We start from the raw sequence: 24,197 nt of genomic DNA, 5'->3' as shown, positions 1-24,197 counted from the left end.
TGACCTTTCATTTCCCTTTTTTAAATCACTCACTTCCATGTTTTTGCATAGGATTGAATATAAAGACCTGACACCATATGTAATTGTACTCAAGTAGGCTCCTTTTAAAGTACTACAATTTTGAAGTACTTGTACTTTTGCATTTTGTGGTGATTTATACTTACACTTAGGAGTCAAATACTGTAGTTTTTGCTACACAAAACTTAAAATAACTTAAAATACTTATTATTCTGATGCATTGTTAATAATTAAACAATCCAACTGTGAAGTATTTAAAATTCATTCCACCACATTAAACTACAAAAGTGAATATATAATTATATACTGAAAGGGGCAGTTCTCGTTTGATGAGCGCTTGCCGATTATACTTAATACTTTTACTTTAGTTTAATTTAGACTGTAGTACTTTTACTTGTAATGGAGAACTCTTACACTTGATGATGCCACTTTGACTTAAGGGCCTGAATGCGTCTTTCACTGCTGATTCTTTTTGTAAAAAAAATATCATTACGCTTCTGCTTTCTGTTTATACTCTCCATTCTGTGCCTATTAAGAATATTTTTCTTTTGCTCAATAATACGATGCTGTATAACATGAATTTGATACCATACAGCATACAATAAACAGTCTAGGGCTTATTGATCAGTATAGAAACATTTTTGAGAGTAGTAATAGAACATGTAACCAACTTGTTTGACTCACAAAGGATTGACACCATCAGTCTTTAGGGAAGCAGCTGCCCCAAACTCTGAAATTTGCATCTCTCTGATGGTTGAACCCCACTGGATTGCAAACCGTTCACTCACAAACACAGTCTGAAGCAATACCAAGTAGAAAGCGATGAGCTGATCAACACTGTGCAGTGTTCATTTAATTATTTTATTTCTTTAATACAGACAGCATCAGCAGTAACCCTCTTTGGACGTGTCTTCTCTCACACAGCATGTTTTCTTTCCTCAGCAGATCATGACATAACATTTACTTCTTAGATCAGTGGTCTTCAGAAATAAGGGAACTACCAATTGGACAGAAAAAAAAAAAACATCAAAGTTGGAGGTGTAAAAGAAGGGTGGGTCAAGGATAAGAGTTAGAAGAGTTCATCATTTGGATTGTCTTGCACACGTTGTAGCAGCTTGTCCCAAAGATGGTGTTTGATCTCCATTTTCTCCATTTACTTCATTTCAACTGTGAGGGCACAAGAGAAAACCATTGAAAATAGTCTTTATCCTGAATAGATGAAGTCAGTTAAGGAATAAACAAACATGAACAAAACACTTACTTGTGGACAAGTTATGGTCAAGCAAAGGGATTTCCAAAAGGATCCCCAAAAGCGGCTGTTGAACCAGAGCTCTGACCAACGGAAGCACTCTGCTATTAATTTGAGAGAAAAAAGGCAAAATTACAAATTATTATTATTGTGATTCATGATAGACTCCCAATATGTGTCTATGTGTGAATATCTTTACCATAGCTACAGGCGGCGCTCCAAATGGACCGGAATTTGGGGCCCCGAATGCTTCATCGAACATGTCCTGATGGAGGTCTTGTCCTTGGGCTGGTGCTGAATTGTTTGTGATGGGAGCAGAAGAGAAGGCGGCATCGAGAAGGCCAGGGTTAAAGCTTGGAGCAGGAGCTGGTTTAGGAACATCCAAACACGCATTACATTACAATGCATTACAAAAGAGTATTTAATTTAATTTAATTTGTGAAAATCTCAGTCATGTACTGTGGTGTCTTTCTGCAGTTTATTTACCATTAGCAGCTGCTGAAATTTGATTGATATCAAAGTCATCATGATCGGCAGCATCCTGAGGCAGGCCCACTTTACTGGAGAAGTACTGATCAAATGACCCCGGTTCTTTGCTGCTGGGGGCCAGAGCAGAGTTGGACCCTTGCTCCCCTTTCCTCGCTGGGATGGCAGGGGGTTTGGCGAGCTGGAAGTCCTTGAACATGTCCTTTCCAGTCTTCTTCTCTTTATCTCCAAGGGGGTCCAAAGCTGTGAAGGCACTGTTCTCTACCTTTGGAGGGGCCTCCTTCGCAGGTGGCCGAGGAGGTGGGCGTGATGGACCTTGCTGGTCGCCCATTGCAGGGAACGCGCCAGACTGGAAAGGATTGGTTGAGGCGGGCTGACCCCAGCCTGGAGCACCAAGTGGCCCAGCTGGTGGAGACTGGCCCCAGGTGAGGTGGGGTGGGGACAAAGGCGGAGCAGAAAACTGAGATGGCATCTGCTGGCCCCAGGCTGTGGGTGGTATGGGTAGACCACCAAAGGCAGATGGCTGTGGGTAGGCGGGCCCAGGGCCTGGAGCTGTCATTCCTGGCACAGGGTACATGGAGGGTACAACAGCGGAGGGTCCCCACATGCCTGCTGCAGGGATACTGGTGGTAGCTGGAGGACCTAACTGAAGGTTCCCTGAATATGAAAAATGTTTAATATAAAAATTTAAAGGAAATTTATTAAAAAACATCTTTTGCATAAGAGACAATATTCCCCTATAGCATATTACCCAAAGCAGCTATGGAGGAGGGAGCAGAGTTGGCAGGTGTACTGTTGAAAAGGTCACCTGGAATAGATGACCCTTCAGGTTGACCAGGAGCAGCAAACAGCTCTGCTCCAAACAGGTCACTTGCTGTAGACTATTTTCAGAAAATAAAAAATAAAAAAATGAAGTAAAGTTGCAACCACAATGACAATTTTATACATGATAAACTACACAATTTACTACTAAGAAATTAGGATTAAGCCAACATGGCCTAACAATAGCAATAAATTATTTACTATAATTACAGATAAATAAATACTATTTACCTGAACAATATGCATGCTTTGCAACTTACCAGTTCTTTATTCACGGAAGCATGAACATTAGAAAATAGATTATGAGCAGAGATGACAAAGGGCACAGCAGCACAGACAAAGTGACATTTATACAGTACAAGGCAGTTAGAGAAGCATGTGACCACCAGTGCATGCATAAAGACAGAACCAATCCAAACAACAGGCCTTAAATGCAAGTCTAAATTACAGGTGGTCTACCTTATCTAAACCAAATGCAACCTCTTCTAGAATATCCAGTCAAGACACCAATGCATACCCCAAATGCTCTGAAAGGGAGATGTTAGAACCAATAAGCTCCGGAAAATGTGCATAAAACCTATTTTTAGGCATCACACATGCAACACTACTATGAGTTATCTAGCTATTGAATTTCACCTTTGCGCTCCTTCGACCTCGTCCAGCCTTAGAGCTCTGCGGAGGTGGGTTTATGACAACTGAATCCTTGCTATGAGTCACTGGGGGTTGTGGGTGATGAGTTAGGCCATTAGAGACAGAGGAGGTTTTCAAAGGGGAGTCAAAAAATGGATTTTTGGTCGAGAGAACTGGTCCAGAGTCATTCCCATCCATCATGGTTATTGTGTTGCCCTGAGTTATTTTGCCTCCTAGTGGCCACTGGCCGTTACTGAGAGCGAGGATCATTGTCTTACTGGATAACCCATTTATCTGCTGACTGAGGTGTTCAGAGTCTCCATTCAAAGCACCGTTAATAATTGTCTTACTAGTGTTACCAGCAGCACTGATTAGGTGATTGGTGGTGCTGAGGGGAATCTGTGAATTATCGGGTGCTGACTGAGCGGGTGATTTAGAAAGGGGGTCATCTCTGAAAGGGTCACTGTCTGGGGTTGGAAAGTAGCCAAATGTTGAGGAAAAGGGATTCTCTGTCTGGGGAGATGCCCCGTGGTCAGGGGCACAGGAAGTTACAAAGGAGTTTCCCTTTATGCAATTTTGATTGCTGTCAACTTCAGCAGAAAAGTCCAGCAAGAGAATATCATTAGAGTCCTGGTTAACATGAGAGGGACAGTGGGAGAGAAAAAGAGATTTATAAATCATTTCTGCAGAAGGAGATAAACACATGTGTTAACAAAATGAAAAAAATGAATCACATGATGAGAAAGGACATGACAATTCAAAGCTGCTACCTGTAAAATATTTACCTCAAATATCACTGTCATATTAAATTTGATGGTAAAATCACAGTCCAGAGTCCATCTTACAACTTGGAAAATGAATTTGTTGCTTGCCTTGAACGACAGTAAGGACGTTTAAATAAGCCAAACAATCTTGACATGGAGCTCAGTGAGTTGACTCAGCTACAATGATAGTAGTGAACATTACTAGTGTAAGACTCCAGGTGTCACCAAGTCAACATAAATGTCTTTAAAAAGATTCTACTTGTAGCAGCTTTAAAAAGGTTTGATGACGATGAGATTGGTAAACATGAAGCATAAACTCAATTCTTAAAAGATACATCGAATTCAAGTCTAAAATCTACAATTTACTGTATAGAATGTGATAAAAACTTATAATTAAAACACAGAAATGGTAGTCTTTTTAGAATTGAGTTCACACACACACACACACACACACAGAATGATTTGAGAAGTGCTGACATTATTCAGTGGAGCCATTTTTCTTTTTTTACAACCATTTGTATCAGATCTGAGAGCCATATTTTTGACAGTGCACATGGTTTTCCACGTGTTGTATACTCAAACTTAAAAAATATCAGATAAAAGTTTTCTACACCCTACTGTGGTTATTAAGATATGATGTTTCCTGCATGTGATGGACAAAATTATACACTGTTAAGTATAATACTGTAAATACCCTGCTATACTTCATTGACTAAGTATAATTCAACTATGTGACCCAGATAAAGGGTACATTTTACACTGTGGCAACACACTTACATTTGGAGCCTGGATGTCTGGAGGGGTCGACATGTCTCCAAAAAGGTCAAGCTGCTCCACTGGCTGGATGTCAGAAAGAAACAGAAACATACTGTATTCATCTAGCTACTGTAAATCAGTGGTAGTTTACTTCATGTTAAGTTGCAAACACAACTGAGCAGAAATTCTTACTTGGGAAGCTTTTACTTCACCCTCCACACTTAACAAGGCATCGCTTCCATTCTGAAAACAAAAAAAAACAGATGGCTAAAGAAAGAGTTACAGCGTAGAAACTATTTGAAGAAAAACAAGTGCTTCCAAGTGCTTACCTCAACTACTGCGCTGCCATTTTCACCCTGTAAACAGAGGTAGGCTGAATTACTTTCTTAATTTAGAAAGACATGTGTCATTCCACATCATTTCAACGGAATGTCTGAGGATGTGATTCATTGAAAGAACACAGAGAGGCAGTGTTGACATTCAGGAGAGTACATACACCCAGTCAGCCCTGCCAAATAACCACACCAAATGCTTTTCATTTACTTTATGTTCTCAGTGTCCAACTTTTGAAAAAAAACAACAACAAAAAACAAACCCCTTTCCCAGTTTTAAGTCACTTATTTTCATTTTCAGTGAATGTGTTGATTATTTTCTCAATTAACTTGATTGGTCTGTAAAATGTCAGAAAATGGTGAAAAATGTCAATCACTGTTTTCAAAAGCCCATTGTGACATCCTCAAATGTCTTCTTTTGTCCCATCCAACAGTCCACAACCAAAAGATATTTAGTTTACTGTCAGATAGGACTAAAAATATTGAAAATATTCACAGTTTAGAAGCTGGAACCAAAGAATTTGGAAATTTTGCTCCAAACAATTAATTGCTGCAGCTCTACTTCTGAGCTAGTTACCTTCTGAGAGGCTTCTGCCTCTTTCTTCCTCATGTTGAAGATGACTTGGAAGAGATCTTTCAGATCGATAACCAGGGGCTCCGCCTGTATGGTGACAGAAAGAAAGTACGTTAGTCTTTGTTGTTCATGCATTTTTATGGTATTTCCAGCATGTATGCTTGTGGCAGAGTGTGAATGTATGAATTTGTGTGAGTGTTACCTGTTGTGCAGTCTTTATGGCGAAGAACTGATGCTGCCCTTCTGCTCCGCACACATATCCGAAGGCCCTGTTATCTGTTACATCTCTGGCGATGAAGGAGATCTTATTCACCACATGCTCATGTTCAATCACCTGAGTGACAAGGACAGCGTTTTTATTAGCAGACACAAATACAAATCTAATGCACTCCAGAGTGTGATGTTACAGCAATGCAAGGAAACAGCAAAACTCACCCCTGATTTCTCATCGATGATCTTGATGCCCGACATGGAAATGTTGACCCAAATCCTCTGTTTATGTTTGCCTTGGGACCGAGCAGCTACTGCCATACCCTGGAGTGAAATAAATATTACATACCGTTATATTTTTGCTATCTTTTTGTATGTACACAAAACACGACTAGTGATTTAAAGCTTATATCTGACAAGCCATGACACACGATTTTCAACTGTAGATGACCTCTAACAGGAGCAAATGTGCTTGTTTGTGTTTTCTTGATACCCATCACATAAATGTATATATATGAATTTACTGATTGCAAAACATTACAATACAGATACGGGCTTTAAAAATGTCATTCCCTTAAAATTATCTTATTTATGAATCATAAAGATAGAATTCCACAGTCCCAGGTCTGATGCTGCACCTTAAGTTTCATCATGGAGTCCTGACTCATCTTGTCTCCTCTAGCCTCCGGAACATCATCAATGCCAATTAGCTTGGCCTTGTACCTCACGCCATCCCCTTGAAACCTGGCCAGCAGGTACTCGTCTGTTTTCTCTGGTACTGTAAAAAAAAAAATTTTAAAAAATCTTTAAAATCTTTAAAAATGGATAGCCAATCCAATGTCCTGATCAAGGCATGATTGAGATCATTACATCTTCCATCACTCACCTTTCTTCTTCTCTTTCTTGAATGGGACCTTGGATGCTACAGGGGAGGTGGGAGGGGTGGTGGGGGTCGAGGCTGCGGACGGGGATGCGATGCTGGGGTCGGCAGAGACAGCCACACTGTTCTCCACTTCTGCAGACATGGTGTGGAGTGAGCCTCACTGGACAAGCGGACAGTCAGGGGTAAAGCAGACGGCGGCTCCGTGTTCAGGGGCAGCAAGGGCAACCGAGCAGATGACTCTTAACACCCACACATGCTTTTCTTATTTGTCTGGGGCAGAAAAAGTGAAGTAGGACAGTGTGTGTCGGGGGAAGAGAGGGGAAAAAAGAGAAGGAGATGAAAGGTTAACATTCACTCTTTCCTGTTGAAACTAAAAAAACAAGATATTGGACTGTAAAAGGTCCACGATTAAAATACTTTTTAAACATCCAGAAAGGTTTTTGTAAGTAACTGCTGAAAGGATTTTTTTTGTGAATCATAAACAATCATATTCTTTTAACGAGCCACCGTAAACATTTACAACCACAGAAATACCGTTCAGAGAGAGAAGAAGCATATCAAGACATATGACTCATAAAACGTCATATCCTCATACGGACAAGAAGGCAGAAAAGACACTTTAACCCTGCTTTACACATGCTGTGTCAGGCCTTTAAAAGGAGTTGGAGTAAATTATCCTAAAGATAAAGAAGATTCTGCTCACAGTCACCACTTTTCAAATTCACTGTTCTCCTGCCTTTCAACTATATATATTTTAAGGATGTTTTCTAAAGGAGGTACTGAAGAACTGAGTAGATGGACAAGGAAAACTTTATAATCATACTGTCACATCATGTGATTTGTCAGACCGATAATCATCCCATCCAAAAAAATCAGAGAGCCGTGCTAATGGTGGCTCAAAAGCAACATACTCGTCATATTCTATATATTCGTCTACATACGAACAATAGCATCATCATCATCATCATCAACAACTTCTCTGCCGACATAGTGGACATAATTCATGAATACCTCTGTGTTTAATGTGCAGGAGACACACAGTGATGAAATATGAGCCAAAAAAAACAAACAACACCACAGCTGAGATTCACTTACAGTACATCTCCTCATCTATGTTTGGATGTATCATCATCATTTCATTCTCTAAATGAATCAAACAATCAGAATAAAGTGGCAACAATCACAATCACCCAAACAAACAAGAAAAAGCCATTAAAAGCACCCCTGCTCTATAACAACCAGAGTAATCTAACATAAACCAACACAAACATGGCTCTGTGTGGGACATACATACCTTTAGGGACCAGTTCCAGAGGCTTCACTGGCTGAAATATCGCTGTGATGAGGTTGTGAGCACCATAGAACAGACCAAAGGTTGAAAGTGGGCAAAGGTTGAGCAATTACCCGGAGTTAATCTTACGCTAGCAGAGAAAAATATCTCGTGATGCCCAGCAATGATTATTTACTCATAATGCTCTCAATCTACAGCTGTCAATAAAACACTAAATAAAGTGACAATGTGGAAAAAACCTGAATGCACCTGAGTGATAATGCAAATTCAGAATTTTTTTCATCTAAAGACAGTAAGAATATAAAAAAAAAAAACAATATCTGGAGTTACAGTTTATGATTAAATCAATCAGGCAGGTTATTTGTTTGATTACGAGAGGAAATGAGAGTTATACAGGATGAGATAACAGATGCAAGCTGTCAGGTCAGCAAGTGCATGCCAGCTTTAGCCATCAGATAACTGTCCATGAATCACACCTGACCATAACAGACTGACATAAGTAGGAGATGTATACAAAGTAGAAGCTGCTACATTGGATTTAAATCAAACAAGTTTCCTTATTCCTGAAATGTTTTCAATTGCATAATGCTGTTAGGATGAGTTTTCACAAGAGCTACTGTACAGCGGTAAAACAATAAAACCTTAATTTTATCCACCAGTATCAGTTTTGAAGTCAAGGAGACAAGCAGGGCCTAGTATGTTTGGTTTCCCCGTGGTGACATTTAAATTCCTCCCAAGGCATAGACACACATGCTGTTTTTGTTTCTGTGCGAGGGAGCGTAGAAAAACAAGACATAACCCTAAACACTTGTTGATGATGTGCCATTTACATGAGCAGGACACATGATTGCACTTGTCCAGTAACTGTAATGGTGTCAGAGTCCCACTAGCTCGGAGAGGCTAATAAAAAGGTTGAAATGTCAGCTGTTCATTGTAAATTTGAGTTAAAGGATTACATTTTAACAACTGACTCAAAAAGGCAGACACAAACTAACAGTCCAGATGATCCAGAAGAGAAGAAAATGTATAAGTTTATACATGTATCTACCAGTGTCACAACACATATAACACATAGCCGCAGAGCACAAGTGCAAATTCATATTTGTCAGCAGAATAACTGCAGTGCGAGGGCAGAAATGTCACAATCCTGGGCCGTCAGGAAACGTAAACTACTGCACATCTGGAGGAAATCAGGGAATGACTCAGTCTGCAAGTGAATGAGATGGTGAAATACCACAGGCCCACTGTGAACACTGAGGGCATGCAAACACTTTCATGCAAAAAGGTTTTGCACTAAAACTAGGATATCTGTGTGGATAGAAGATGTATGATGTTCAAAAAACTTATGAAAAGTCATAGATTGTCTCAAGATTTAAAAAGATGTCATGTTAATTGGCTTGCAGCTATAGGAGGCAGTAATCTAGATAGAAAACTTACGTAGGAAAAGTAATTTATATGGTGTTAACACAACAGTTGAGGCAGAAAATGACCAAACAATGAGTCACAAATAAAGAAAAAGCATATAATGAACGTCCCAAAATGATGTACCGCAACAGCTTACGAAAAAACACTTAATCTGAAGATTGTTTTAGACTGAAGAACAACTTTCTACCACTTTTATATTATGGTTGTTATAGGTTTACTCAAATAACAACGTTTTTGTACGACTACATGGACACCCTACATTAATGCATGGATGGAAACATTACGTACCTGTGAGAAAGCGCGCAGAGAGATGTTGAAATCCTGCTGTACAAACAGTGATTTTTTTGTTCCCGTGATGCCTCTGCGGCTCTGGCGCAAAATGAGTAAAAAAATCAAACACAGCTTCGGGAAAACGAGCAGCAGTCAGATGTTTTCCGCTAAATGCCGTGGACAGAAAGGAGAGACTGCTGCAAACTCCCAGTTTAACCCTTCGCTGACTGACGCACAGACCTAACTGGCTGCAGATTTCAGCTGGGAGAGGGGCGGGCTCTTCACGTGGAAGAAAATAACACATGAGGATGTAAGTGGGTCATGATGATAAAATTGAACATTTGTCGGTGTTAAGAGGAAAGTAGATGTGATATAATGTGTTTATACTGCACATAATTAAAACTCAAAGGCCTTTTTATGTTCTCAGTTCAGCTACAAGTAGCCTTCAGTTTGGATATTTGCTCTTTTTTATGTTCATTTGGAGATTAGTGGTAACTAAGTAACCTACATGTACTCAAGTAATGTCCTTAAGTACACATTTGAGGTACTTGTACTTTACTTGAGTATTTTTCCATTTCATGTTTCTCCACTACATTTATTTACCACAAAATAATACATTTTAATATTCTAATTGTTGTTTAAATTGTCTGCTCTTTCCTCATGTGAAAGGTGCTATGTAAAGAAAGTGTATTATTATTATAAAAAACATATGATACACTGATATATAATATAATATTATGCAGCACTATTACTATTAATCTACCCAAAAATACCCCAAAACTAAAATTGGCTCCACATCGATAACACTAAAATGCTCTTACATGTATTTGTGTGTGCTAAAAACTATATAATATCCTATAATAAGATAACCAGTCTGCATACTTTTACTTTTGATACTTAAAGTATATTTTGCTTTTACTTAAGTAACATTTTGAATTCAGGACTTTTTATAGAGTATTTTTAGATGACAATATTTCTACTTTTACTCAAGGATCTGAATACTTCTTCCACCGCTGCATTTAGACAATATAGGCTATACTTAGAGAGTAACACAAAAGGTTTAAAATGTTCCCTATCATTCATTTCTGCCCTCATCATTGTCCCCTAAAGTAAGGACCTGCCTTCAAACCTTCAACTACCACCTAAAAAAAAAAACAAGCAAACACAGTTACCAGCTTATTCATTAATTCAAAACAGTATATCTTTTTTGTTTTTAAAACAAACATGAAACATGTGATTTGAAACATATTGTTTTTCTATTGTTCTATTGTGTGACAATGACTGGCTCCCGCAGATGACATGAGATGAAGCAATTAAGGATGGATCGTTCATCATTTGAGTCAGACACTGCCTCGACCACAAGCAACTGGAAGACCTCCAACCTGTCTCTGCCAACACTGTGGGTCTACAGCATTGGATGACTTTCAGATTGAAAAGCTAATCGGCTTTATTAAGGAGAAATAGATACTTTATGTACACTTTGCATCATATCATGAAATGTAGTGAGAAAGAGAGAGAGAGAGAGTGAGAGTGAGGGGAAAGATGAGTCTGACCCAGAGAGGAAAACTCCGTTGCTGCTAACACAGCACAATTTTTTTTTTTGAAAGAGCGACACTTCCTTTGCTATGCACTGGTCTCATTGCAATTACAGTAAACTTCCTAAGAATAAATGCCTATTTTGCTTTTGATACCATATAGTGATTCAGCCATGTAATGACAGTTTTCATATTTGCTTTTCTAAGCACTGACTGCCAGTTATGACATTCCCAGGGAAGAAAATCCTCTGTCACACAGGAAGTGTTTTGTTTAATGTTTGCAGAGGGATCAATAGATGTCTGTTTGGGATAACTGAGAGAATAACTGGGTTGGTTATTATAAGCGAGGGAGGAGGGGGGGGGGGGGGGTAGCCACAGTTTAAGAGACAAAGAACTCAAACTTCTTCAACAGAAAATGCATGAAGAGAGAAATGATCAGGGAAAGAAATCAACCACCTGAAGTAGCTACAGAACTAGAGTAAACATCAACACCGAGATCTGACTGACATGAGTAGTGATGTAAATGTGCTTCTTTATTTTCCCCCCGTTGACAAGTAGGTTTCACTTCTGTAAATGTGTGTGTTTTTAGTACGATAGTGAGCCGTCACCTAACAGTGAATTATAATATACACGGCAGACAGCTTTTAAATGATTGATGCTGCCAGACAAACAAACCACTGCTTTTGTCATGAACAAATGTTTGTTCTGCTGTTTGCTATTTCTGCTAAAAGCTCGTCCATGAATGTGTCTGAGAAGTATGTTGCAGCAGCCTTTTAGTATCTGGTTTCATTTTTAAATTTGCAAGAAATCTCAATATTTCTGCACATATAACCAAAACTATCTTGGTTGAGCATTTAAACTGCATATTATACATTTTTATCATATACATCACAGAGTCCTTCATAATACAAAAAGGCAAGACAATAGAGTTGCTGCTAAGACACTAATTTGATTCTCCAAAATTGCCTTGGAGCCTGTGAGTGAGACATTTTAGGAGACAAATAAAACTCGGCTTGCTCGACAAAAGTGCTTCATTGTGCCAATGTTCTTTTTTTTCTCACACAAGTGTGTTAGTCTTTGTCTACATTTGTTCTGTCCTGTTATTATCATCTGTAAAGCACTTCGAATTGCACTAACCTGTACAAAAAGTGCTATACAAATAGAATTTGATTGATTGTAGCCACTTGAAAACAAAAGTAGGAAGACCTGATCTTCTCACTTCTCAAATAGAGAAAAAAAAAACTAAGAGTTGTCTTGCTGCTCAGCTTTACATCTGTTAAATGGATCATAACATGAAATTATCAGACTCCTGCAGCTCAGAAAGGAGGAGGGAGTCCACAGACTGTTGGAGATTTCACTATTCAAGGAAAAAGATAATTGCTCCCAGATATATTCGTACAGGGTCACATGAGCATTTCTCTCCCCTGCGGATTGATGATTGTATACGGAGAGAATGACAATAAATTCAATCTCGAACCTTGAGTTTTTGAATTCATACATAGTAAATCTACCACCTTAAGCCTAGACCTGTTGGTGCTGTAAACACTGGAACATCACAGAGCCAAACAACCACCACATGAGAGCAGCCAGGGGACGGATATAACAATATCCTAATCCTATATAGTCACATGTATATATATATATATATAGTTATATATAGTTCTGAAAAATATAATTTTGTCTAACATTAAAGAGATGTACAGTAGGTTTAGAGCTGAGAAATGAAGATAGAGAAAAGACAGAGGAAGGACATCCTTCCTGGCTTTGTGTCGTGTGTTCTGCTGACAGAAGCTGGTTTTTAGGAGATGAGCCTCTCAGAAGCCAGATTATTGACTAGCTGAGGGCCTGTTTTCCCTCTCAATGACCAACTGCTGAAATGTACAGATGATCTTTAACAGAAACATTTGTTATACATTTCAGAATTTAGTTTATACTTGCAGAACCCCAGAAAGAAATGTATTTATCTGCACAGCATTAGAACATACAGTATAGGCAGAATTGAAGCCAAATTGTACACAGTATTAAATTACTTTAAATGATAAATTCAGGGATAGCAGTATATATTTTCTAGTAAGTAAGATTTGGAGATTGTCAACCTTTTTCCTGCAATGATGCATTTCTCTGGACCAGCATCACTGTTTAATGACATCAATCATGGTTCCCAGTTCTTCTGAAAGTGACTCATTGTCTGATTTGATCAATGACACCCTCAATGCAACTGCAGACTTGCATAGGAGGACATATAGGATGCTACTCATGTAAAACTATAGGCTCATGGGAGCAGTAGGGATTCTTGTAGGAAAAGGAAAAGCATGTAAGATGAGACAGACTACAGATGGCACAAGTCAGCACAGATCGTAACACATTAGAGGATTTATTTTTATGATATAATGCTGACAAAGACTAATGGGAAGTGTCCTTTCCTTGGTTTATGACAGGAAGGCCACAATCCAAACATCAAGCATTTAGGGCGTGAATCTTGGAACCGGCTGCCACCACAGCCAGAACCTAAGATAGCCACTTATCTCCAGTCCATAATTGAGGTATGTCTTAGATTTTATCCTCTCTGGTCTTTTAACTCTCAACTGCCATAACAGTTCTTGACCATTTCAGTCTAAAAATGACACATAAAGAAGTAGGACAAGTGGCAATGCAGGAAGCAACGTCATCATATTCTCTTGTAAATGATGACAAGATTCAACGGCATGTAGAGTGTAAATTACAGTAAAAGTGAGCAACAGGCTGTTTCAGAACTATTTCCACACAGTTCCAACCTCCCCCCCAAAAAACAGGAAGTCTTTCTAGTCAGAAGAAATATTGGCCAAGCACCTTACCTACCCTCTGGTTTCCTGAGAAAACTGGGAGGAAACTGCCGAACCTCGTAAAAGTGGTGACTTCAGCACATATTTGTGCCTCTCCAGCGGGCCATGACCACATAGCCCCTAGTCTACCCCAGCTCTGCTTGCAGATAGAGGGGAAGAACCAGGACAGGGCAGCCCCCACATTGACTTTGGAGACATCAGGGAATAGTCTGACTGTGTTTATTTAAGTCAGCAGAAAATACTTGTCAGTGTGCTGATTATTCTGGAATTCTAACATCAGTTTTACTTTCTCAGATGGATAAATGCAGACGTTTTGCAGCCTCTCAACACTGCCAAACATCTGTGTCCGTGAATGATTAGCTAATTTGATCATAGTCCTTATGAATCATGTCTACTTTAAAATTTAGAATTGCTTTTATCTGTTTACTCTGCCAAGTGTTCTGCTCCCCCTCCTTTTTTTTTTGTCATTTATACACACTCCACTCGCCTCCTTTTGAAGAACAAAGTACTGCAGACTCAGCACAAGCCTCACAGATCACATGACAGATCATTAGGTGCAACAGTTTTAAAACTTCCTCTGCATTATGCAAGGCTTATTTTAATATTTTTATAAAAGAAAAGTGTGTGACATATCAGAGACAGAAATGAGTATATGCAGTATATACTGTTATCATAGCCCGTATATTCAACTTACATACATAAACAGCATGGGAATGTAAGACATGGACACACAGTGTATCGATGTTGCCATCTTGTGGAGAAAAGGTTGCATTTCAGCACGCTGTACACGGTTCTTGCTGCACAGATTTGTTGAGCATATGCAGCAGTCACCAGACACGACAGTTTTCCAAACATCTGTAATGCTGGCAGTTGCAGTCAGTGTGTACGTGGCTGAATTTTGATAGTCTCGCCACTGAATTTCCCAATTTCACATAATGACCTCTATGAACTTTGGACATAATCTTATCAATGTATTACAACAATCAAAAAAAAAGAAAGTCTTTTTAAATATTTGCTCTGGTTTTCCCATAAACCTGCCTGAATCACTGCATATTCCTGGAAACACAGATATTATCAAATTATCTCCAATTAATGGAAGTATTCTTACAATAAAAAATATAACCAAATGAATGGCCTTATGTATAAACAGTGTCTATGAACTTAAATAAAGGCCAAACTTGACACTGCAGTATAGTAGGAGTGATTGTCAGCTTTCATGTGCTGTCCATGGTTCACTATTGGCTTAAGCTTCATGTCATTTGGTTCTTTGCCCCTGAAGAACAAATTCTAATAATTTTAACTGCACATTTTAGTAATTTCTTCATTCATACCTTCCAAATTGCATATAAACGAGATGTAATACTGACTAAAAAAGATTAAAGATCCAAACTGCAGTGATTTATACTCATTTGTACCATGACTTCAACAGGGTATCAAATTTGACCCTTGGTTAGTTTGGGGAAGTTTCTGTCATATTTTTTTGCAATAATGCCGGTAATTGTGAAGGACATAAGTGTCAAGTCAATACAGTATTAAAAGTAAACAGTTTACAATACCAGTTATCACTCAGAATACGGCATTGAACATGTATTTTTCATGATTAAATCTCTGTTGCAGAGTCATTTGCTCCTTATAGTGTGAATCTATTTCTTTTATTAGCTATTAAATGAGTACATAACAGCTATACAACGGTTTTACAGAGATGATGAGAAGAAATGGTTCACCACATTTATAGTTGTTCTTTATTTGTTTTTTGGAGAGACTTTGCTCCCACTGTGAAAAACAAAATATACTGACTAGATGAGTAATTTTGGGAATTTCCAGTCCCCGAATCAATATCACTGCACCTGAAATCCAAACTATTTACTTTGACAACAACACATGGTCCTTTTGCAGTTGGATAATCATTGACGGAGTGGTAGCTTAAAAGACTAAAAAGGGACAAACACACACACGTTTGTCTCTTCACGGTTTCATCATGAGGCTTGAGGTCGCTCTCCCACTGGGCTTCTTTGGCCTGTGTCTGACTCTGGTGCTTCTTGGAGAAGGAATGTATGTATATTTCCTGTTTCATTTAAACAACAGCAATGAATTGTTTTCATTTACTTACTAAGGATTTGGGTTTACTAGACAAACTTAATTGCATCACTTATATCTCAGGGGAGAGGTAATTCCTGATCCACCACCAGTGAATTGTCAATGGAGCCCCTGGTTAGATTGGAGTCATTGTGATCCCTGCACAAAAGTCAGAGTAAGTCCATTAAAACTGCTGTCAACTACAAAACTCAATTTTCAACTTAGTCTAATCACAATAGCTTTCATTTGACAAACTGTTCTGCCCTACAAAGCCAAAATGCATGGTCATAATTGAATTCAGACCAGATTCAGACTTTCTGACATCTGTTTTACTGTATAATAATGATTATTCCATACATATTTGTAATTTTTGGTGGGGACAGCATGGAAATATGTTTGAACTAGAAAACAAAGGTAAAAAAAACAGTGTAGTGGCTGCTTTCATGGCTAGTTAAGGTTACGTTAGCTGGTTAGTTAGCCTTAGCTACAGCTAATGTTCCCGAAAAATGTTCCTGAAAAATCAATTTTGATGCTCCAACGTCTTAGTAATTGAATTTGTTATGCCACATAAACAACACAGTTGGTAGATCAAAATGGAGAATTAACCATATAATTGTGTTGCTTAAAGCTAACTAGCCTTGTAGTTTTTTGGGGTTTTTTTGTAAAGATGATTTTTTTTTTTTTTTTTCATTTTTTGCCTTTATTGGACAGTAACCAGCCATTTGGCTACTGAGGTGCTCCCCTAAGTGGCCTAGCTCAGCAGAGTAGCAGTAGCTGCCAACTGCAGCCTCTGATTCCAGTGGAATTCACGTGATTTGATGTTGTTAAAATACATTTAAACTGCATATATAAATATTTTTAATGAAAGGTTAATTTAACTAGCCCATGAGTTCAAATGAACAAAAAAGCTGAAGAAACAACACAACACATTTTGTTTTGTAGATACTACATTTTCCCCTTATTGTACAAAATATGTGAGGACAATTATTGTGCCGCATTCATGTCATATCAGAGTTACTGTAATTATGAGTTTCCAACTTGTACAGGGCGTACATGTCAACCTCCAAGTCGTAATTATGACTGAGAGACTGGGATTTTTCTGAAAGCTCTGATAAACCTGACTTGATGCTTAATGATATGAAAGTACCTGAAAACCAAACAGTCAGCCAAAGTCTGTCACTCAATGTGATTAAATGCAAATTTAATGTATATAATGTAATTTCGTCAATGCACAGTATTTTAAACCCTCATACGACCAAGGCAGTTACTTGCAAGTCCTGGGAATCTTTCCAATCCTTCCCATCCATACGGCATAACATGAACGTTGCACACATAACCACCCTAAAAGGCATAAAATTAAGTTTTCATAACTTATGTATCTGCGAAGACCCTTCAAACTTCAAAGCCTTTTTTCTCAGCTTTACTCTTTCTCTAGTGTCTTGCTGTCTGCCTTTATATGGAAATGTAGATGCTTAAAAAAGTGTGACCTCATTTGTGATCCTCAGAGGCGTTCTCGAAGTGTGAGGGTGTTTGCCCAGTTTGGTGGCAGCCTCTGCCTGGGATCAATAGGGGAAAGAGAGTCCTGTATACCAGCAGCTGAATGTAACCAGACTCCATGGCCTGTGTGCTCAGACTCAGAGTTTGAGTGCGAGACAGGTACAGCTAAGTCACATACAATACGTCTTTCTTAATTATTTTAAGACCCAAAAAGAAAATCAGTTTAAACATTTTTACACAGGTTATTGCATCAAGAAGAGATTATCCTGCAATGGGGACCTTGACTGTGAAGATGGATCAGATGAGGAGTGTGATCCTGGGCGTAAACCTTGTGGTGAAGAAACCCTGCAGAACAATGAGCAAGCCAGGACAGCAGGATATGGGTAAGAGTAAGATAATTTAAGAGCGAATTCAGCATATTACGTCAACATATTACATCACTGCTAATCAAAGCAGTATTCAGAGGACATAACTGTCTTATCTGAATTGTTTTTAACAAGGAAATTACACATTTTGTACTTGAATATTTAAAAGAATTGTCTGAAATTTTGGGAAATTCACTTTCTTGCAAAGTTAAAAGAACATTTAAAGAGGACATTGATACCACGTTCATGTCTGTTTGCTAAATATGAAGCTAGAGCTGGAAGACAATTAGCTTTGCTTAGCATTAAGACCAAGAGCATCGGAGGTAGGGGATCCACCAGCAGCCCAACCTTACCCTCCTTCCACATTCTTTTTAAGTTGCGAATCACTGTATCCTGGCAAATGCCCCTATATTGCAACACTTATGGTAAAAAGACGTTTCAATCATTCCTCTCCACTCTAAGATTTTTTTTTTTTTTTAAATGAGTGGAATGTTCTCATCTAACTTTCTGCAAGAAAGCAAATAAGGGTATTTCCCAAAATGTCAAACTATTCTTTTATGTACAAGTAATAGAACCTCTACACGAGTAGTGTCGGCCTACACAAGTTCTCAACCTTCAATTTCAGCTAAGTAGGCATCATTCTGTATATAGTCTTAAAGTGGCTCCTGTGTCCATGCACCAGAATCAATGTCTTGGGTTTAGAGCCTCGAATGAACCCCTTCTTCAATGATTACTTCAATGGGCGGTGTGACCGAGTGAGGAATCCAACGACTAGGCAGTACGACAGGCTTCCCTGGAATGTTGGTGTCCTCAACTATCAGGTTAGCCAGCATCATTTCTACTGTTTTATCCAGAGGATGCACACACCATGTGTATGTGCATTTGTGTATGTGTAAAATGATGATGAATATATGTCAGCGAGGATTCTGGAAATTCTGTCTTTCCCTAAAGATAACATAACATGTTTTTTTGTGATTTTCTGTCATTTATATACTGATATAGTGTTGGATGTCTATGTTAAACATAATCAAAGGTCCAAAAGTCGACATGAATGTATGTAAAAATGCTCCCTGCAAGTCAAAAGCCAGGGCTTCAGTCTGCTCTGAATGCTTCGTTTTCAATATCACCTCTACTTCTCCATCAAACTGACATCGGTTCGTTCACACATGCCCACTAACAGCTGTCTGTTCCACAGTCTTTCTTGCTAAAGCTGTTGTAAAGGTTGTTCCATGGGTTGTTAGCATTGTCCACTTCCATACTCCAGCATGGATTTCAGCTCAAACATGTACAGGTGTATTTGAGAAGTTTCCATTTTGAGTAAAGGACAAGAAAAAGAAGTGAAATCCTACTACTACTGTTGGTTTAAGAGGCAGCCTCCAGAAGCTAACCAATCAGAATAGAGTGGAACATTACGCAGGAACATTTATTGAAGCTCAATAGAGGAGAACAGAGTTACAGTACAAGTGAGACACTGTGCAATGCCACTCAATCCTGTTGCCTACTTCTGGACAATAGTATTTAAACTCTTCGCTAAATCCCTCCCTTACTACCTCCAAATAAAGTTAACTGAAGTCACATAGTCTGTACACAGGTTACTTGCTATCCATTCCAAAAGGAGACAAGTCTGACCGCCTGCACAAAGCACAGCATATCTCCACCTAACCTTGGTTACCATAGGAGACAGCCAGCCTTATCAAGACAGCTGCATATCCTAGCCAACCTCAGTAGACAGAGAGATGAACCACTCTGAAACAGACAGGTCATGACCTGCTGCTCCAAGGATAGAAAATGACCAGATACCGACCCACGCAGCACAAATATTTCCCCCCAAAATAATATTATTTATAATATAAATATTCAGTGTAAGATATTCCAGTATAGCCCCATAATAAAATAGAGACCTGGAAATGTGCATAATATGTCCTTTTAACACTTTTGCTCCCTTTTGTTTCCAGACTCAAGTGGAAGAAACCGCTTCCAAAGAAATCTATGAGGACACATACAGCCTTCTGAGGGAAATACTGACTGAAGAATCTTTTAAAATTAGTGGTGGAGTTACTGGTTCATTCAAATTCAGCCCAAGTGAGGGCTCCATGTCCAATGCCACTTTAAATGTCAATTTAGAAGGTGAATACAAGCAGTCAAAAATGATTAAGGAGATCACAGAGATCGAAAACGTTACGGTAAATGTCAACTGCTCAAGTAACTCAGTATCTTAAGAGTATCTCAGAAACAGTATATACCATCTGCGACTGTATTTACTAATACTTCTCTCCTGCACACTCAGAACAAGTCTTTTATGCGGGTGAAGGGCAGACTACAGTTGAGCACCTACAGAATGCGCTCCCGTGATCTCCAAGTGGCCGATGAATTCCTGGCGCATGTCAGATCTTTGCCTTTGCAGTATGAAAAGGGTATTTATTTTGCCTTCCTGGAGGACTATGGAACTCACTACACCAAAAACGGGAAGTCTGGCGGCGAATATGAATTGGTCTATGTTCTCAATCACGACACCATGGTAGAGAGACGTACGTGTATCCCAGCAAGTTTCTCCTTTTCAAACTAATCATTTTGATTTTCAAAAGTTTAATTTTCCAGTATCCAACTGAAAATGTTGACTAAAATGAGAAGCACTCATCCTGTATACTTCATGATTCTTGCAGGTGTGACAGCGAGAGAATTTCAAAAATGCTTCACATTAGGTGTCAAAGCAGACCTTACTGGTAAGGTTGTCGAAGGAAAGGCAAACGTAGATATTGACAGCTGCAAGGATGTAAAACCAAATGAAACAAGTATGCTTTTCCTGTTTTACCTGATCACATTAGACCCTTCTGTATAAGTCAATATTTAAAGGATAAGTTCAGATTTTTTCATGTCTATCTTAATACAATACTCATATGCCATATATACATTGAAAGACTTATTGGTCACAGTAATCATGCCTCCTGTCTATACAGGCTGTGAAATGATTCTTTTGCAGTGTGAGTACACAGTGAGAAATTGTGGACAAAAGTGCATTCTAAAGTTCAGACAAATCTAATATGAGGCTACAGCAGTCTCAGTTGGAGAAAAACATTTCAGCAAATGCCCAAAAATTACATATGGTTATGTTCAAGTGACAAAGCCCTCTAGCAGCTGTAGGAATTATGACTCTTGTGTGCTGGGAGAAAAGTAGGAAACAGTGTGACTGTATTATATAGTGACAAAGTCCATAGAAGGAGGAGGTCTAACCCTAACGTCAAACTTTAACAAGGGAGACCACAGTGCATTTCCCATATCCAACCAAGAGTCAACATTGGTTTCTTTTAATTATGACCATGGTCGTTCCCTAACTGTAACTACATGGTTATTCTTATAACCGTGATGACAAAAGTCCCCTAACTGTCACAAAGTAGTGACTTTATATCCAAACAGCCATGTTTCCCTAACTTTAACCAAGTTGTTGTTTTAATCAAAACGGCAATATCATCCTGTTGATGGTAGTGTTAGATTAGAAAACGCTTCTGTGTGTCGCACTGTAGGCCATGGACCAATAACGTATTTTGTCATTTGATTAGGAGGGCTTGTTGTTTATCCTGGCAATATTACTACCAGGATGTAACCCTTAGCGGCTCAGCAAGGAAGAGCTGTCTAAGGAAATACAAGGAGGGAATGTGGCAAAAGACCAAAAAGAAACAGTACCGTTGAAAATACCCGTAACTTTGGAAGATTGTATTAAGATAGACTTACTTGTAAAAATCCGAACCTAACCTCTTAACACTTTTCTTATGAACATATTGTGTACCGATACTGTGATGAGTATGAGAAGGTTTCACATAAATGTATCAATTTATGGAAATACATTAGAAATAGATCCCATCCTGTTGCTTCACAGAGAGGACGGACGGAAAAGCATTGGTGGATGAGGTGATAACAGCAGTAAAAGGAGGTGACTTAGAAAGTGCTGGTAATATGAGGGCCAAATTAGATCAAGACGGGGTGATGGACATCGATACCTATAGGGCATGGGCCCGGACAATCCCTGATATCCCTGCGCTGCTTTCCAGTGAGGTAAGAATGATAGATTGGCGAAGTGAAGCTTTAATGACATTATTATAGATGTCATGATACAATGACAATGTTTTTAGCCATGCCAGCCACATGACTCAAAGCATGGCAATGACAGTCTTTCCTTCTGCCTCACCACCATTTTGGTCCAATTTATCTTATCAACTTTGATGGATTGCCACAGTATTTTGTACAGACATTCAAGGTGCCCAGAGGGTGAGTCCCATTGACTTTGGTAATCCTCTGACTTTTCCTCTAGCACAACCATGAGGTTGACATTTAGTTTATAGGCTACATAGTGAAATATCTCAACAACGTTTGGATGGATCGCTCTGAAATTTGGTACAGACATTCATAGCCCCCTCAGAATGATTTGTAATACCTTTGGGGATCATCATCCTGCTTTTGTTTATGACCAAATACCTGTAAAGCCATTCACATTCTTAGTTGTAGTTTGTGTTTAAAGCTAATTATTAAATTCAGCATGTAGCATGCAAACATGCTAAAAAAAAAAAAAAGGTGAACATGATAAACATTGTCATTGTGACCATGTTAGCATGCTGATGTTAACATTTAAGCTGTGCCTAAGTACAGCCTCACAGAGCTGCTAGCATTTCTTGTGATATAAAGTTTCTGTTATTATATTCCAGCCAGTGTAATAATGCACATTTTCTGTTGTTTCTGACAGCCAGAACCCATCTATATGCTGATTCCATTGGATATGCCTGGTGCTGACACCAGGATATCCAACTTAAAGCAGGCCACTGAAGACTATGTGGCAGAGTATAATGTGTGCAAGTGCAAGCCTTGTCATAACGGAGGCACTGTTACTCTTCTGGATGGAAAGTGTATCTGCCTGTGTCCTGTCCTGTTTGAAGGCGCGGCCTGCCAGAACCTCAAGCAGGAGAAATCTAAACACTTAAAAGGTAACATTGAACAGCAGGGTATCAGATAAATCAAAACCTATGATATCCCATTATATATAGTATACAGTATGTGTTGATTTGGATGATGTTTTGCAGGAAAAAGACCTTTGACTCAGGAAGGCAACTGGACATGCTGGTCTGGCTGGTCCGAATGTAGTGGAGAGAAACGCACCAGGACTCGTAGCTGCAACCAAGACGGGCTCTCTGGAGCTGTGTGCAGAGGAGACACCGTTATTGAAGAACCATGCAGAGTAGAAATGTGACCACTCAGTGAACATAATCTCTCATTTTCTCTCTCTCTCTCTCTCTGTCTCTGACAATGCAACTTTTTCAAAAAAGATAAAAGTAAAAGGATTCAAACACCTGAATAAAATTCTCTTAGAATACTTAATAAGGAGAACAGAGCCATCTTGAGGTTGGTAATGGATAATACAGATCATAAAGTGAGAATACAATATCCACTGAAAATATGTACACATATGGATTTAGTAGAAAATAGTATGTGAAAATTAAACGATCCACTGTACCCCAGCACACAAGTCTTCTGGTATTTTCTTCTACTATGAACTAACTTTAATGAACATGAACAACTACTAAACACATATCAAGCATAACATATCTTTAATCCTAGTAAAGGTGTGGTGTATACTTTGATATTTGCCATATAATATTAATTGCTTGAGTCCTACAGTTTATTTTTATTTCAGTCTTTGTAGCTATGTAATGTTGCTCCACTACAATACAATAAACCAAGCAGTATGTGTAGTAAAAAGACTTCATTGAAATATCTGCGCTGCTTTTTTTTTTTTACAGCCTGCATCCCCCTGGACAGAAAAAAACAAGAGTGTGTCCTGTTCAATCATTAATGAGACTTACACTTAGGTCTAAAAGAACTTTGGCTTTTTGACTGCAAACAACACTGTGTGTCTTTCGACTTCAGCTCACTTTAAATAGTGTGAGCTGAAGTGTGTATTAATGAGCTAATAACTCATCTTTAAAGGCATGGAGACATTCCAGCTGGTTGTGCTGCATGTGCAAATGAGAACCAGATGAGTAGAAGCCTCCTGGATGGAGAGAGAACTGACACAGAGGACAACCAGAGACAGCCGGTGGGCAGAGATCAGAGATTAAGGTGTTGGACATAAACACGACATAAAGGAAGACATTACATGTGCATTCTGTTTTTCTCAGTTGTCTTTTACGGTTCATGAAACCTCTG

The 24,197-nt window shown here is 38.8% G+C and overlaps 2 protein-coding genes across 7 annotated transcripts; one reads left to right on the top strand and one right to left on the bottom strand.

Annotated features, from left to right (window-relative positions):
* Window positions 1-860: 860 nt before the first annotated feature.
* dab2 (DAB adaptor protein 2) lies at window positions 861-9,924 on the bottom strand. Of its 6 annotated transcripts, none has more exons than XM_042395856.1 (15): window positions 9,729-9,923; window positions 6,728-6,994; window positions 6,480-6,619; window positions 6,067-6,165; window positions 5,834-5,965; window positions 5,635-5,718; window positions 5,055-5,081; window positions 4,918-4,968; window positions 4,747-4,809; window positions 3,212-3,835; window positions 2,505-2,634; window positions 1,754-2,410; window positions 1,467-1,633; window positions 1,280-1,368; window positions 861-1,185 (listed from the first exon to the last, which is right to left on the bottom strand). In XM_042395856.1, the coding sequence occupies exons 2-14, from the start codon at window positions 6,864-6,866 to the stop codon at window positions 1,297-1,299; spliced, it is 2,385 nt and encodes a 794-aa protein (XP_042251790.1). In that variant the 5' UTR covers window positions 6,867-6,994; window positions 9,729-9,923; the 3' UTR covers window positions 861-1,185; window positions 1,280-1,296. The 6 variants fall into 6 exon arrangements, with proteins under 6 accessions (XP_042251790.1, XP_042251792.1, XP_042251791.1 ...); XM_042395858.1 differs by having other exon boundaries at window positions 1,280-1,371; window positions 1,467-1,561; XM_042395857.1 differs by having other exon boundaries at window positions 1,280-1,371; window positions 2,562-2,634.
* Window positions 9,925-15,912: 5,988 nt separating this feature from the next.
* Window positions 15,913-23,492, top strand: c9 (complement component 9). Its single transcript, XM_042395485.1, has 11 exons — window positions 15,913-16,119; window positions 16,228-16,318; window positions 17,649-17,799; window positions 17,882-18,023; window positions 18,688-18,826; window positions 19,961-20,188; window positions 20,293-20,533; window positions 20,669-20,797; window positions 21,880-22,055; window positions 22,741-22,978; window positions 23,075-23,492. The coding sequence occupies exons 1-11, from the start codon at window positions 16,046-16,048 to the stop codon at window positions 23,239-23,241; spliced, it is 1,776 nt and encodes a 591-aa protein (XP_042251419.1). The 5' UTR covers window positions 15,913-16,045; the 3' UTR covers window positions 23,242-23,492.
* The last annotated feature ends 705 nt before the right edge of the window (window positions 23,493-24,197 follow it).

This window comes from Thunnus maccoyii, chromosome 19, assembly GCF_910596095.1.
Source record: "Thunnus maccoyii chromosome 19, fThuMac1.1, whole genome shotgun sequence".
NCBI classification, from domain to species: Eukaryota; Metazoa; Chordata; class Actinopteri; order Scombriformes; family Scombridae; genus Thunnus; species Thunnus maccoyii.
The sequence above is the reverse complement of the archived record's forward strand: the minus strand, read 5'-3'. Positions and strand labels throughout refer to the sequence as shown.

What these genes read in the sequence shown, in the direction of transcription:
- dab2 (XM_042395855.1), bottom strand. Translation starts at nt 6,866, where the DNA reads ATGTCTGCAGAAGTGGAGAACAGTGTGGCTGTCTCTGCCGACCCCAGC. An exon ending in TCATCGATGAGAAATCAGGG is followed by an intron (nt 5,966 to 6,066) that starts GTGAGTTTTGCT and finishes CTTGTCACTCAG; the next exon opens with GTGATTGAACATGAGCATGT. An exon ending in AATTTCAGCAGCTGCTAATG is followed by an intron (nt 1,634 to 1,753) that starts GTAAATAAACTG and finishes TTCCTAAACCAG; the next exon opens with CTCCTGCTCCAAGCTTTAAC.
- c9 (XM_042395485.1), top strand. Translation starts at nt 16,046, where the DNA reads ATGAGGCTTGAGGTCGCTCTCCCACTGGGCTTCTTTGGCCTGTGTCTG. An exon ending in CAGAGATCGAAAACGTTACG is followed by an intron (nt 20,189 to 20,292) that starts GTAAATGTCAAC and finishes CTGCACACTCAG; the next exon opens with AACAAGTCTTTTATGCGGGT. An exon ending in CTGCGCTGCTTTCCAGTGAG is followed by an intron (nt 22,056 to 22,740) that starts GTAAGAATGATA and finishes TGTTTCTGACAG; the next exon opens with CCAGAACCCATCTATATGCT.